The sequence below is a fragment of the Phaseolus vulgaris genome, chromosome 10 (genome assembly GCF_051622355.1).
Source record: "Phaseolus vulgaris cultivar YP4 chromosome 10, ASM5162235v1, whole genome shotgun sequence".
Lineage (NCBI taxonomy): Eukaryota > Viridiplantae > Streptophyta > Magnoliopsida > Fabales > Fabaceae > Phaseolus > Phaseolus vulgaris.
The window spans coordinates 23,515,661-23,530,766 of record NC_143507.1 but is presented as its reverse complement, the minus strand read 5'-3'; the positions used below and the strand labels follow the sequence as shown (position 1 = coordinate 23,530,766).

At 40.5% G+C, this 15,106-nt stretch overlaps 2 protein-coding genes across 2 annotated transcripts; both read left to right on the top strand.

Moving 5' to 3' along the window:
• The first annotated feature begins 579 nt into the window (after window positions 1-579).
• LOC137819008 (WEB family protein At2g38370) lies at window positions 580-3,690 on the top strand. The gene is made up of 2 exons (XM_068622705.1): window positions 580-993; window positions 1,929-3,690. Exons 1-2 carry the CDS (start codon window positions 826-828, stop codon window positions 3,426-3,428), a joined length of 1,668 nt encoding a protein of 555 aa, XP_068478806.1. The 5' UTR covers window positions 580-825; the 3' UTR covers window positions 3,429-3,690.
• Window positions 3,691-5,863: 2,173 nt separating this feature from the next.
• LOC137816570 (uncharacterized) lies at window positions 5,864-14,494 on the top strand. The gene is made up of 3 exons (XM_068619765.2): window positions 5,864-6,067; window positions 13,233-13,292; window positions 14,171-14,494. Exons 1-3 carry the CDS (start codon window positions 5,975-5,977, stop codon window positions 14,336-14,338), a joined length of 321 nt encoding a protein of 106 aa, XP_068475866.1. The 5' UTR covers window positions 5,864-5,974; the 3' UTR covers window positions 14,339-14,494.
• Window positions 14,495-15,106: the final 612 nt, after the last annotated feature.

The window sequence follows — 15,106 nt, the reverse complement described above, 5'->3', positions numbered from 1 at the left end:
TTCTAATAATAATTACTATAGCCACATGATAAAGAATATAGTAAAAAAATACACATTGTATTTTCGTCAGTCTATACTTCTACACTAGTGCATGAAGAAAATACTCTTTTCTATTCTATAGCTATTTAGGTTTACACTCTTTTATAATTTTATGGTAACTATTTTTTATTTGATAATTTGTTTATTAAAATAATTTTTATATTAATTACGAACACATACGACAAACCCTAAATCTTTACACCTAAAAAGAAGGTACATAAATGCATATAACTTATTTTTATAAATTTTTATTTTGATATATTATAAACATTAACTTTTACAGTTTTTAATAATATGTTTATTTTTTATTCAATACTTTAATTGTATCATTGTATTTAATATCACCGTCCAAATCCCAGTGGGCCTAATAACACTCTAAACTTGGAGACTTTGTTCTAATGTCATCACATTGTTACCATATAGTTTATGCAACCTTAATACACTTTACATTATAAAATTTATAAGGTACTTTATATCAATTTATTTATGAAATTAATAATAGTATGGTATTTAAGTTGAGACACATGGTTTGTTACCGTTGACAGACAAGAGGCTGCGCTTGAGGAGTGTGGTGGGCCCCGGTCCCACCCAGTTTCGAAAATCGAGGCAGAGACTTCGGTGTCAGCTCACTGCAAACTGAGAACGACACCACCGTTTGCGTTTACAACATACTTCTCATTTTCACTTCCACAATCTCCAAAACGCCAACCCTTCCTTGTCCTTTTACTGTTACAATCATTATAGTTATTATTTTTGTTGTTTTTTCACCTCTTTCAAGTGTTTCACATGGAAGTTTCCGACACGGCGGCGAACCGGCCCGGATCGGGTTTCAGGGCGGAGATCGATACATCGGCGCCGTTCGAGTCGGTTAGGGAAGCCGTCTCGCGATTTGGCGGCGTTGGGTATTGGAAACCCATTATTAACGGTCTTAGCAATCAGCACTTTGCGCCTGAGGTAACAACCCATTGGCGTCTTTTTTTTGAAGCTGTGTGATTCGTGTGGTAACAGCATTGCACAAAGGAAAAGTTTCGACCTTTCTGGTTTTGAACATTTAAAAAAGATGGTTTTGTGTGTCGTTTTTGCTTCCTGCCAACTCTTTATTGTCTGTGGTGTTGTGATAGGAAATAGGGATTTGATATTTTTTATTGTTGTTTTGTTAATTGATTGAGCTAATAGTGTTTTGTCGCGCTTCAGTTAAAGTTTTTGTTTTTATTGTTTGTGGATTTGTTCTGCTGTGTAGTAGTTTGGTTTGGATCTGAAGGGAAGTGATCTAAAGTAAAATAGTATAAATTGTGAATATTAAAAAAATGTGGGAAGTAGATGATATTAAAGTTCAAAATCCTTTATATTTTTGTTTGTTTATTTTCGGATACTATGCTAGCTGCTAAGAACCCTTCGCCATGACAATGAAGGTCACGTATATAAATCTTAGCTGGATTATATTTTTCTCAGTCTAATATTTTGGTAGCTTTTTTCTATTTTGATAAGGACAACTTAAAATGCAGTTTTTTAGTGTGATTTTTAAGATGTTTTCAAATTATAATTGAAGTTTCATCTCAATAATTTGCTTAATAAATGTTTACATTAAAGGTCAATGTAAGTTCTTGAATTACAACTCCAATTTTGATGGAAGAACTGCACCAAAAACATCTGAGGAATTTCCTTTTGAGTTTTGTTCATAATAAAATTCTGAAGGCAGGATAATTTTGTAATGCAGAGTTAAGTAGTTCTCATTTGCTCCATTTAGGACTAGGCTGAGTGAGATTTGGCATAGACACACAGTTGATAATATAGTACCTTATTTTTGTGTGAATGTTTACTTTCAGTTTTATTTTAGCTTTTGCATTGAGTTAATTTCACAATTAAAGTTTTCTTCTTCTTCTTTTTAGCTGCATCACACAGAAGAGCTTGACCCTGGAAAACTGGAGGAGCAAGCTGCTGTTTTGGAAAAAGAGCTGATCCTGAAAGAAAGGGAAACTCTCGATGTCTTGAAAGAGTTGGAAAGTACCAAAAGGCTTGTGGAGAATATGAAATCGAAGTTGCAGAAAGAAGAGTCTGAAGCGAAATTGAATTTTCAAATGAGTGAGTGCAATGATATGTCTTCTGTTAATGAGGATGAGAAAGAAGATACGGAAAACCAAGTGATTGTTCAGGATTTGAAGGAAGGTTGTATCCCCTGTCCTTCATCCACCCCGGGTTTAATACTAATGGAATTGAAGCAAGCAAAATTGAATCTGAACAGAACCACGAGTGATATTGCTGATGTTCGTGCATCTGTTGAATCACTCAATAAGAAGTTAGGGAAGGAAAGACTATCCCTTGGGAAGACACGGGAGAGGTTAACTCAGAATTCTTCAAAGATATGCTGCCTTGAGGAAGAGCTAAACCAGACTAAACTAAAACTGCTTGTGGCAAAAGATGCTTGTTTGGATAACCCTTCAGATATTACAAAAGAGCTCCAGCGACTGAGTTCTGAGGCAGAGCATTTCAAGAAAATGGGAGAAGCTGCTAAATCAGAAGTCTCCAAAGCAATGTCTAAGATTGAACAGACGAAAGCTATGATAAAAACTGCTGAAATCAGGTTAGTTGCTGCCCGAAAAATAAAGGAAGCTGCTAGAGCAGCAGAAGCCTCTGCCCTCGCAGAGATCAAAGCTTTATCTCATAATGATAATTCACCTGGAGAGTGTATGCAAAAGCATGATGGAGTTACCCTTTCCTTTGAAGAGTATGCTGCACTAACCTGCAAGGCGCACGAGGCCGAGGAACATTCTAAGAAGAGAGTTGTAGATGCTATGCTTCTAGTAGATGAAGCAAATGTATCAAGAAAGGACATTTTGAAGAAGGTAGAGGAAGCCACAGAAGAAGTTAAAACCAGCAAGAAGGCCCTTGAGGAAGCTCTAGAAAGGGTAGAGGCTGCAAATCTAGGAAAGTTAGCAGTTGAAGAGGCATTAAGGAAGTGGCGGTCAGATAACCACAAACGGCGATCCTCCATACATAACTCCACCAAGTTTAAAAATGCTTACCCTTCTCTCCATCGCAAGGATTCTCTGTTGCTCGATGTCAATGGGTTGAATCTGGTAAATGATGAGGCCAAGAAAGTTCTAAAGCCAACACTGTCTATAGGACAAATACTGAGTAGAAAGTTGATGATGCCAGAAGAGTATGAAGCCGGAACTATGTTTGGAGAACGAATCTCAGTGAAACGGAAGGTTTCTCTTGGTCAGATGCTAGGCAGACAAAACGCAGATGCATCCTTTGACAGGCAAGCTGAGAAGGAAAATGGTCAGAAGCCATTTTCTGCAAAGAGAAAGAAATTTGGATTTGGTCGATTCTCCCTTCTTTTGACAAAACAACAAAAGAAGAAGAAGCCAACACTGAACTTGAGGTGATGGCTTTCTTGATCATCTTGTGCTGAAAAACTCATGTTTGCATCTTCAATCCTTTCCCACATCAATGTATCATCCACTTATTGTGCCTGCTTGAGTAGATTATTGTCTGTTGCATAATTGCATTCTTTTACCTTTCCTTGTATATTAACTAGAGTTTGTCCATCACTTGTGATGCTACTTGTAGAGATTATTTATGTCAATTTAACTCTTGTAAGCTGATGTTATATTTTCTGATATGCCTGAGGTTGTTCTGTTTTTTCTCCCTCTCTCTCTCTACATTACATATGTTGACATGTTGTAGTTTTACCCAACTCTATTTTTTTAATTATAGATTTTGTCCATAAATAATCTGAGATCTTTCCTTTCAATTTTATTATGTTTTCATCTGCAAGATTAAAACTTGAAATCTTGAATAAGAGGATAGAAAACTTGTTTGGACAAATTTCTTTCTCCAAATTAATTAATTTATCTTATGAAGAAATTTACTTCATTTTGTGTTGTTTTTCTGAACATATCCATAACAGAATTCCAATCTGATAAGAATAATATTTAAAACAAAATATTGAAGAAAATAATGTTTTTTTATTGAATTTTAGATGTTGATAAAATTCAAACTTGTCTTGTTTTATTTTATAAATTTATGACATAGCTATTGTTTTCATTTTTTTTATATGCAAATTAGGTTAACTATTTTAAATAATAGCATTTTTAGTTATAATTGTTCGATACAATTACCTCTAAGAGCTTCTATTCAACCAGACTGTATTTAGAGATTTTCTTAAAAAAATTGTCTATTTTATATCATCCTCAATATCTTTAGTTCTAACTTAAATTGTATTTTTTTTGGAAATTATCGGTAATTAAAAATGTCACAGTATTATGATATAAATTAATTATTGTAAAACCAAAATATGATTCCCTTGTTTAAAAATATTTATCTGTGTAAAATATTTATTTAAATTTTAATTATAATATAATTTTTATGGGTAGAAGAATTTATTTACTATAAAGTATAATTATATAAAAATAACAATTTTTTTTTATGTAATTCATTGTCTAAATAATCTTATATATTTATGGATTATCACATAGCATAAATTTATTAATGGAAAATATTTTTAAATAAAAATAATCTTTTAGCAACTATTTGATTTGATGAAGGTACATAAATATAATTATCAACGTACTTAAATTTATTGTTAATGAATTTTGATCAGTGATTTATTTTTATTGGCACATTCAAAGAACTATTATATTAGGATTTTGCTTAAAGAATTATATGTAGTATTTGCAGGTTTGTTGGAATTGTTTTTTTTTATTGTTCATTTCTCTCCGAAAATAGTTACAATACGATTTTTTTATTCTAATTAGAATGTGGTAAGCTATTTTTTAACCCGCATATAACTTTCATTTTAACTTTAGTTCAGTTATTTTATATTTTTCAAGTTTTTAAAATATACTAATAAGATTAAAATTTTACTAAATACATTTTTAAATATTTCTCAAAATAATATTTTTAGAAATTTGAATAATATGATTTGACTAATCAAAGCCAATTAAACTCATTTTTGACAGATTAATTTGAGTTTTACATAAAAATTACACAAACCCAAGTCAATCCAGCACAATTAATTTTGATCAGGTTAGATAATAAGTTTTGAAAAACTCATTCTATATGAAATATTTGATATTTGAAATTATTGTTAGTATTCATTTATATATATATATATATATATTACTATTTATTTAATATATCTAAAAAACTAAATTCAAAATTGATCTAATCCAAACTCTTTAACTTGAATTGAATTCATATTAAATTCTAAACTAAAATAAACGGATCAAAGAGAATAATTAGAAAGAAAAAAAAATCAATGGTCATTGTGATGGATTTTTTTTTTCAAAACTGATATAGCCAATAAGTAAAGTTAAAAGGCAAATATAAATAATTAAAAATAAAAATAAATAATAAATAATAAACATGATAGGAATCATAACAACCTTTCTGGAACCTCATCGTTGCACCTGACTCATTTCTTTTAGACGTTGCCCTAATTTCTTCCACAACAGGCAATTTCTTCATTCCTATGTTTTTGTTATAATTAACGTTTTCCCTTATCATAATTGTCTCCTTAATTTTTCATCTTTCTTATTCATTCCTCTCTATGCCTCTTAATTCAATACAAACAAACATAATAATATATGTATCCTTTGTTTTTCTGATCATGCAATTCAAACTGATTTATTTTCTGTTGTTATCTTCGTTAGTTACCTCATTGTTATGTCACTTATTGTATCATGGTTTATATATGGTGCATATTTGTATTATTGTTAAATCTCTACATAATGAATATATAACTGATAAGGTTGTTAGATCATGTTGTTGAAAATATATTTTGATGCTGCATATATTCGCTTTAGTTGAAGATTAATGCTGTATACGTGTATATCTTTGTAGTACCCCTAATTAAATTTTATTGGCTTCTGTCTTCTTCGTTTTCTGGAGGAATTTAACATTGGTTTTTGAAGTGCTTGTCCCAGGGATCATGGAGGGAAGAATGGGGCTTTTGTTTCTGTTTTTGTTGGGTGCTGCTTGGGTTTGTGATGCAAGGGAGCTAGCAAACTGTGGTGGTAAGATTGTTAGACTAACTTCTTCTCATCCCTTTGCTTTTCTCTGTCATGCTCAGTGAGATGCATAGAACATAGTTACATATTCCTCCTGAGGGTTTGTTTTGATAAACGTTTTGTAAGTATTTTAGGAAAAAAAAGTAAGAATTTGTTTCTACAAATTAACATATTTAAGCTATTTTACCTTGTTGAGAAACTCGTTTTATTTTTATTTTTGTTCTTTGATAAGTGTTTACAAAGAAGTGTATTCAAAATACAGTCTCATCTCATTTCTGATTGTATATATCACTTATGAAGTTATGATAATCAAGCATAGCTCATTGAATTGCTTTGATCAGTCTGTAGAGGTTTTTGTGCTCATTTGATGGGAAAGGAAAAACGCACAATATATGAGACGTATGCAAAGTAAAGTGGCGTTACAGAAACCAAGTATGGTATAGTAAAGTTGATTTTACAAGCAGTTTTCGATACAGATGGGAGAAACGCGAGTAGGGCAAACATTACAACTCATACAAAGACATAAACGAACCACTTCTCAGTGGCCATCGGAGTCAGCACGAGAGGAAGGCGAAGCCCCGCTCTCAGCCCGCAGAGCTCGGGTAAGTCGTGTCCTCCGCTCTTGGTTTATTTTCGAACCTGCACCAAGGAAGATGAACGTGTCAGAGACACCATGAAGCAAAACACACCCAGATAGAGAACAATAAAGGCGGAAGTTTCTAGGGCAGTGACTCATACCTATATACTTTTCGAGAGTTCCAGCGTTGAACTCCAAACTGATCAAGGTGGCGGAGTCAAAACCTCCCGCCTCAGCAAGAATCCGGCAAACCACCTGGTCATTTGGGGCCAGCTTCTTGAAGGGTTTGGATTTGAGGGCCCTCGTCTCCCTCACCCAGTACAGTGGAAAACCATCCAGGGCGGAGGGAACGAGGTCAGAGCAGCAGATCTTGAAGAACTGGCCTTTCCACCCAGTGAATGAGTTTTGGAAAGGGGTCAGGAGAACCCTGCCAGGAACGTTACTAAGGGTTACCCAGAGGTTGCTCCTTTGCCTCTTCACCTCAAAGAAGTGAAGAAAGATGTCAACCGAGGGTGCACAACCCAGAAACCCGAAAAGGATGTCAAAGGCCTTGACAAAAGCCCAGCTGTTAGGATATAACTGGGCCGGAGCGACATTGATCTCCGTCAGCAGTTCCTTCTCAAACCTGGAGAAGGGCAGGCGCACGCCGATGGTTTTGAAAACCACCTGATAGAAGTAAAAGAAGGGGACCCCGTCGTTGGCCCGTTCATCTCCACATACTGGCTCCCCTAGAGTGCAAGGGAGCACGACAATGTCGTCGTCGTGCCTCCTCGCGAAGGCACGGTGATTATAGGAGCATGGATCCCCTTTGTGTTCCCTTATGGCCCTGGTGGAGAGTAAGTAGGAGCATTCGTCAAGAAGCTTGCTCGAAGCCCAAGTATACAGGTCCTTGGGGTTGACCCTGGGGGGAGTGGCATGAGAAGACATTCTTGAACAGAATCAGGGAGGTTTGAAGGCGTGTGGCCCACTGGTAACGCAAGGTTAAAACGCTGGTGGGAACGAACATTGGAAGGACCCTTCGCGAGAAGAGAAAGGGTGCAAGTAGGTTACGAAGAGCGCGGAAATGATGAGGGCAGTTTTGAAGTTTGAAGAATTAAATACTGCGGTTAGAGCGCCAAACGACGCAAATGGAAGTATTGCAGTTATTGCGCTAAACGACGCAAATGGAAGTATTGCAGTTATAGCGCTAAATGACGCGAATGGATGCACCGCACGATCGAGCCACGTGGCAGAGGATGGAAGGATGGCCCTGGCACCTCTGGTTAAACTCAGAAAACGTCGTATCGACAGAATGCCCAAGGGTACGATGCGCCGTCGAGAGCGGGTCAGGGGCACAGTAGGAGTCAGAACCAAGTCGAGTGACTGAACGTCCCATCAGCCATGTAAGAAGCGCCACGTGGATAGCACAGGCGAAACCCTGAGCTCTTCGCCATCCTCAGGCGTCGACCAAGGCCAAGGTAGAGATAACGCCCAAGGCGACGCCAGCATGAGACGCCCGAGGCGTCGCCAGGAAAGGCACCAAAGGCGACGCCAGCATGAGACGTTGCGGGCGTCGCCAACCCAAGTATCAGCTGTGCCGCCTTCCCGATACCCACAGGTAGGAAAGACTGTGGAGGGAGACGAAATCGAAGAGGGCAAAGCTAGTTTAGTGGCGTCACCCCCCGATACCCATAGGTAGGAAAGACTGTGGAGGGAGACGAGAGCGCCAAACGCCAGCGAATCACTGGCAGGGTTGTTCCCCGATACCTATGGGAAGGAAAGACCATGGAGGGAACGACCCCCCCCCCCCAAGAGCACTCGGCGTTTTTAGACACCCTAGGACGATACGACGCTGTTGTAGCAGGCCTCTCCTTAGGCGTGGGCGTCGGGCACTAAGAATCAAGGGACGGATCGCTTTGGTGTTAGAGACACCCCGTGGACGATACGGCCCCATTAGACAAGCCTCTCCATGGGCGTGGGCATCGACGCGTGACAGAAACGGGTATAGTACAGGCAAAACAACTGAAGCACGTGAAGGCAAAGGACGAAAGTAAAATCACACAAGCGGAATTCTATATCGCAATGGCACGAAAGTAATCATGCAAAAACCCAAAGTTGTAACGAAAGTGCAGACAATTCAAAGAATTACAAGTTTATCAAAGAAGGTTAAAACAAGTGTAAAGGAATAAAGTGATGGTCGAGGGTGGCGGCTCAATCGTCCAGTTCCAGGGGCACGACTTTTCCATCAACAATGTGGTGAGTGGAATCGCAGTTGGAAATGTCGATCCCCGGATTCATGCAGACAGCTTGGGCCAGAGCCTCCTGGAATCCCTCCTCGAAAGTGCCCGCCATGTCCTGGATGAGGGTCTTTTTGTCCTTCTCTAGCTCCTCAATGGTGGCGTCCTCATAAGCTACCTGCTTCTCCAAAGCCTCCTTCTCCACACGGAGTCGGCTGACCTCGACCTGCAGTTTGTCGTAGTCAACCTGGAGAAGGCCCATAGCTTTGGCCTGGGTAGCCATTTCCCCCTCCATCCGCTCCATTTCGTCAGCTTGCTCACAGCAGCGGTCCTTCAAGTCCTTTTGAACTTCTTTGTATGCTTCGACTATGTCTTGAAGGCTCGTTACCTGAACTTTGAGGGCGACTTCCCGAGCGTAGAAGTCGGCCTGGAGCTCCACCGCCTCTGCCAGTTGTTTTTCAGCCTCTGCTTTGGACTCTTGCGCCTGCTTCAGGGTGGTTTGGTAAGTTTCGTTTTGGCATCCCAGAATCTTCCTTTCCTCCTTCAGGGCAGCTACCCTTGTTTCCAAGGCCTAGAGGGTTTGGGTTTGCAAAGCAGCGTTTCTGGCCTGGGCGCACCATTCAAGGGCCACCGCCAAGAAGACCCCCAAGTAGAAAGGCATGCCCTCCTTCCTGTCGGAGCCCTCTGGCATTGTTCCACCATTGAAGCCCCTCATCAGATGCATAATTGGAGGAGGGATGGCGATAAGATCGGGGGCGGCAGCGACAGGGGCAGGAGAAGCAGAGACCTCTGCCGGTGGCGGAGGTGGAGCAGACTCGGCGCCATCGCCTATATCCTCTTGTACGGATGTGGGGGGAAGGGAAGTAGCGCTTGGAGGATTGTCCCTGAAAGAATCCTCTCCCTGGGGCGACGCCGCAGGTAGGAGGGGAACCCTTGCAGATTTCCTCCTCTTGAAGGGTGCCACGCCATCCGAGTCTTCATCGTCGGATATGATCTCCAAGACCCGTTTCCCTTTGTCGAGGGGGGTTGGGGTCGGCGATGAGGCCACGGCCAGAGGAACGGCGGCAATGGGCAGAGGAGAACCGGGAGTCTGAAGCGCCTCAGGGCTATGTGGGGACGGTGAAGATGAGCCTAGTGGAGCTTCGGTAGTGGTTGGTGGTGGCAGAGGCAGGGTTGATGGGGGGGTTCGGGTCAGTAGCAGGGGCGGAAGAGGCGCCCGCTTTGGCAGCACGAGCGTCCTTTATCGCTTTCGCCAGCATCATCCTTTTGGAGGCGCCCATCACCGATCCTACATTCAGATAAACCAAGCAGCAGAAGTCAAAGCCAAAGCAATTATGCAAAATCACAAAACGCGTAGAAACGTGAGACGCGAATCACATGGTACAATGGAAAACAGGTGGAAGAGGCCAGAGGGACAAACATATGGTAGTAAGGTACAGATAACAAAAGATGGTAAGGGGAGGGTCTCCCTACCAAAATATGTGGTCAGGGCGTGAGCGTTGTATTCGCTCGCGATAAGCTTCAATGTATCGAAGACGATCCCCAGGCCAGCCAAGGCCTTGCATACCTCCCTGTCAGCAGGGGATAGCTCATCCAGGGCTTTGGCCCTGAGCAGCTTAGGGTGCTCCGTCCAGTACAGGGGAAAGTCGTCTAAGGTTGTGGGGTCGTACTTGGCGCTGCACACCCTAAAGAATTTTCCTTTCTTGTTTTTGTAGGAGTTCTGGAAGAGGGAGAGGATGATCCTGCCCACGATCCCGGAGAAGCTTACCCAAAAGCTTTTCCCCTGTTTCTTCACTTCGAAGAAATGCAAGAAAACATCCACGGAAGGAAGGATGCCCAGGTGCCCGCAGAGAATTTGAAAACCCCTTACAAATGCCCAGCTGTTGGGATGGAGCTGGGCGGGGGCTGTGTTAATCTCGGTGAGGAGTTCCCTTTCAAAGGGCGTGAATGGGAGGCGCACCCCGACGCGTTTAAACACCGTCTGGTACATGAAGAAGAAGGGACTCCCCTTTCTAGGTCTGTCATCCACACACACAGGTTCCCCCGGTCGGCCGGGACGAACGGAGATGTGCGCGTCATGAGTGCGGCAGAAAGCATTAAAGTTATACAAGTGGGGATCCCCACGATGATTCTCTAGGTCCTGAAAGGATGTCAGGTTGGTACACTCGTTCAAAAGCTCGTCGGGGGCCCATGTATAGAAGGCTTTATAATTGGACTTGGGGGTCTTGGGGGGAGAACCAGACTGGGAGTTCGGGCGCGTCATGGTGTGAATAAATAGTTGGAGAAAGAAGAAAGGAAAAAGGTTTTTAACAAAGTGATGCCAAGACAGAAAAGGGGGTAAAACCCCAGGAAATACCACCCACGCGAGAAAACCCAGAAAGAAGGAGAAGGGAACAGAGAAGAAAGGAGAAGCGGAAGAACACAGTAATGCATAAACGTAAACAGTCCTAGGCAGTTCAATAAACTATGTAATGCGACGAAGGAGAAGAGTCGAGATGTGCAAAAATCATATCTTTGTTTTCGAAGTAAAGGAGGAAGGAGAGCACGAAGGAAAGAGCAGGAGTTATAGGGAAAGGGTTTGAAGGCGATGAACAGTGCGGAGATGCAGAGAGAATGGATGTAACAGTGGTGTGAGCGCGGGGTTTGGGGTAACTTGAACGTTACATTTGCAACCCAAGAGGCGCTAATCAGGAGCCGCGAGATCGTGCCGCGTGTCAAAGGATTAAGCGCCCAAGGGGAGCGCAAGAGACTCTAGAGGCTGGCCGTGTGATGAGCCACGTGGCGCACGATTAAGCGTAGCCCCAAAAGGTGTTATTTTCCCCGCTTCAGAGGATGTCCAATCAGCCATTAAAGAGCGCCCCTATGGCTCAGAGAGTGTCACGTCAATAATTCGAGAATTGTTGAGTCAGCAGGGAATGACACGTCATCAGGGTGACACGTGGACGGCGTGGGCGAGGCCTTAGTCTTTGCGCTGAAGACAAGTCTTCGGCTTAAGACTGGGGGGCTTGTGTACCGTCCCGTATCCGGGCGTTGACAAAGTCAAGGTCAAAGTCAACGCCTGGAGTCAAAGTCAACACAAGGCGTCGCCTAGGTGAAGAGACGCCAAGTACCAGCGTCGCCAAGAGGAAGCGTCGCCAAGGCGAGGCGTCGCCTAGATGGAGGCGTCGCCCAACCAGGGCGTCGCCAAGATCAAATATCATTAAGACAAGGCAATCATAGTGCGGTTCTCCGATACCCATGAGTAGGAAAGACCATGGAGGGAGCGACGCCGTGGGAAGGCCTCAGGTCCCTATAATCCGGGGTTGTGATAAAGAGAAGAGAAAGGTGGCTTCAAGGCCATAGTGATAGCACCAGTGTAGGGCAGCCTGACTCGTGAAGTACCCCTGCCGCCCCAGAGACGCCTTTGGGACAGATACGACTCAAGAGGAGGGTCACGCCCAGGGTAGCCGGGTGCAGGGTACGAGAGGAAGGCAGATACGCTCTCAAAGTGAGTGACTAGAGGATTGGGGGCATGAGTTGGCACCCAAAAGGTCACCCCTTGCGCAGTAGCACTCCCAAGCAGGAGGACTCACCGAAGAAACGTCCCCAGATGGGGTCATGGCGTTGTGAGGCCCTCCACGTGTACGACAGCCAGGTCAGAATAGAAACACCATTTAGTCAGGTACCAGGTAATTAAAGTCATTTAATACAGTTTATGTTTCGAGCGTTTAAGGTACTATAAAGGCTCCCAAGCGTTTCAACGTCTTAAATGCGCTACGTTTTCTAATTAGACGCGTTAATTAAGTGCGTTACGTTGTATAATTAAAAGCGCTTTAAGACGCTTTAAATGCTAGGGTAGTTTAAATAGCGCCGAGAATGTTGGGAACAGGGTGGGAACTTTTGGCAAATTTTCCAGAAACTCTCTAGTTGCTTGCTCGAGCCTTGAGGTTACGGACAAGGGACTGGGAAAAGATCTTTGCCAAGACGAGAAAATACGCACTAGACATAGTTTTCCTTTTTACCACCTTCAGAGTGCCATACGCGGTGCTCCGATACGGAGGTGCACAGTTTTTGGTGTTTCTTGCTGGCTGACTTGAGCGTCGGAGTGCAAACGGCCACTAGGGCGCCCTTTTGTCCTTCTTTGCAAGAATCCACAGGTAACCAGTGGGAAGGAGTCCCTAGCTGACGGTTGAGGTTGCGCACGAAGACGTCCCAGGTCAACCGGACGGAACAGTTACATATGCAAAATACCAAAGTGCCTGTCATACACATTTGACCCTATCTAGACTTCTATTTTTTCATTGAAAGCCTTCTAAATTTTTTGTTTTGACCCTATCTGCAAGTGTCTTTTCTCTACGTTTTTTTGTCACTTTTGTTGCATATGAAACTAACTATTTAAAATGTCAGCTTGAGATAATGGAGGCACTGTTGAAAGCATGCAATTCTATGGATCAGTTGGCAAAGAAGGTGAGAAAAGTCTGGAAAGTTGTATCTTTCTTTTACTCTCTTTCTTACTAAATTCCGTTGTATTCTTAAACACCATGTTGCATTGAATCTATCCTTTGAATCCAAAAGAGGATTTACAAATTTTTGTCCTGGTCTTACTGAAAGAAAATTTTTGCAGCCATAGTTTTGGTCCACAGGAATTTTCATTTAATGGTTTATCGTTGCTGTCAACCTCCTCACCTAGCCAATAATTAAGCTTTTGTGTGCAAATTGTTGACAGTATTGTCACTTCACCATCCAAAGGATGGTTGGTCCAACCAAATAAATGAAATAATTGTGTAATGTTGGAACTGGATAAACTTTTCTTATTGTAGGGGCATCAACAGAGTTGAAAATATATAAATCTCATGAAAGAAGGTTAAGATCGCCTAAAGTCTTGTAACAGTAATAATAATGGATAAAATTTATATTCACTTCTTCAAGTGTTTCTAGCAGTGTTTTTGCAATCATATTTGTGTTTCATTTTGGTAATCTATAACCTTTAACATGAACTTTTATTATAAGTTATCAAAATTAAACTCTAATAATTACTTTAAAAGGTTACCACAAGGAAAGTTTTTAATCGGAATCAACTCATACTTGTTAAACTATAAAAAGTAAATTCAAATGCACATATAAAATTGCATCTAGGTTTGTTCTAAGAAGATAAGCTAAAGTGTAGGCAGAGCAACCTGGATCAATCATATTCTCTTGAGAGTATTACTGTCACCTGAGCTCTTCTTACCTGTTCCTATTAGGCAAATTCACACACCAAAGAGAAGCATTACATTGATAATTTTCATGATCAATTGTTTCGTCCTCTTCAAGGTTTTTTTTAATGGTGAATTTTATTTTTGCAGTGCAAGAGGATGGTTTTTGAATATGGACCTTTGATTATTGTCAAAGCAGAGAAGTACCTGAAAACAACAGATATATGCACTGCATTACATGTTTGTCCAGCTTCCACTGCAGTTAGCAACAACGAAGCCTCAATCATGGAAGAAGTACCTTTGATTTCTGACTCTTAATCGTGGGAGAAGAGTTCTATTACATTTATGCAGTGCTTATTGCTTTAGTTCTACTCCTGATGTTTCTATCTAAACTAAAATCCATGTGCTTCTAACTATGTGCTCCTCATACACAGCAGTTACTCGCCTTAAATGTCAAAGAATATGATTCTGTGATGCCACTGTTTTACATGAGTTTCTTCATTTTGAAAGAGTGGCATTTAAGTTCCAAAAAATGTTTTTGTTTATTAACTACTTTTCGAACAAATTAAAAAAGATACTAATTATAACTTGATAAATAATATTATTATCATGTTTATAATTCTTATAATAGATTAATATAGAATAAATTCCCCTGCTTGATGGAAATTAAATAGAAATTTTGAAACTCGACTTTAATGTATTAAAATTTAGAATCTATCCCTTTTAAAATGAAAAAATATATATTTTAAGCTAAGGGGTGTGATTATTTTATTAAAAAATTTAAGTCCCTAATTTAATCGCTATAATTTATTATTATTATTATTATTTATGTTAAATTTAAAATAGTTAATGTAAAATGACTTCTGGTTGTGATGCTGGCAAAATGTTTGTTTTCATTCCTAAATGATCTAGCCTTATTTTTTTGTCTTTACTATAATGTACCCTCATTGATTATTTATCTGTTTATCATACAAAAGTTTAAACAATCATTTCAAGTAATTTTTGTTATTGTCCGTGTTAAAATGGAAACTTTATTTTATTTTTAAATTACTAAAATAAATATTTATCTTAAAGTAAATATTATGA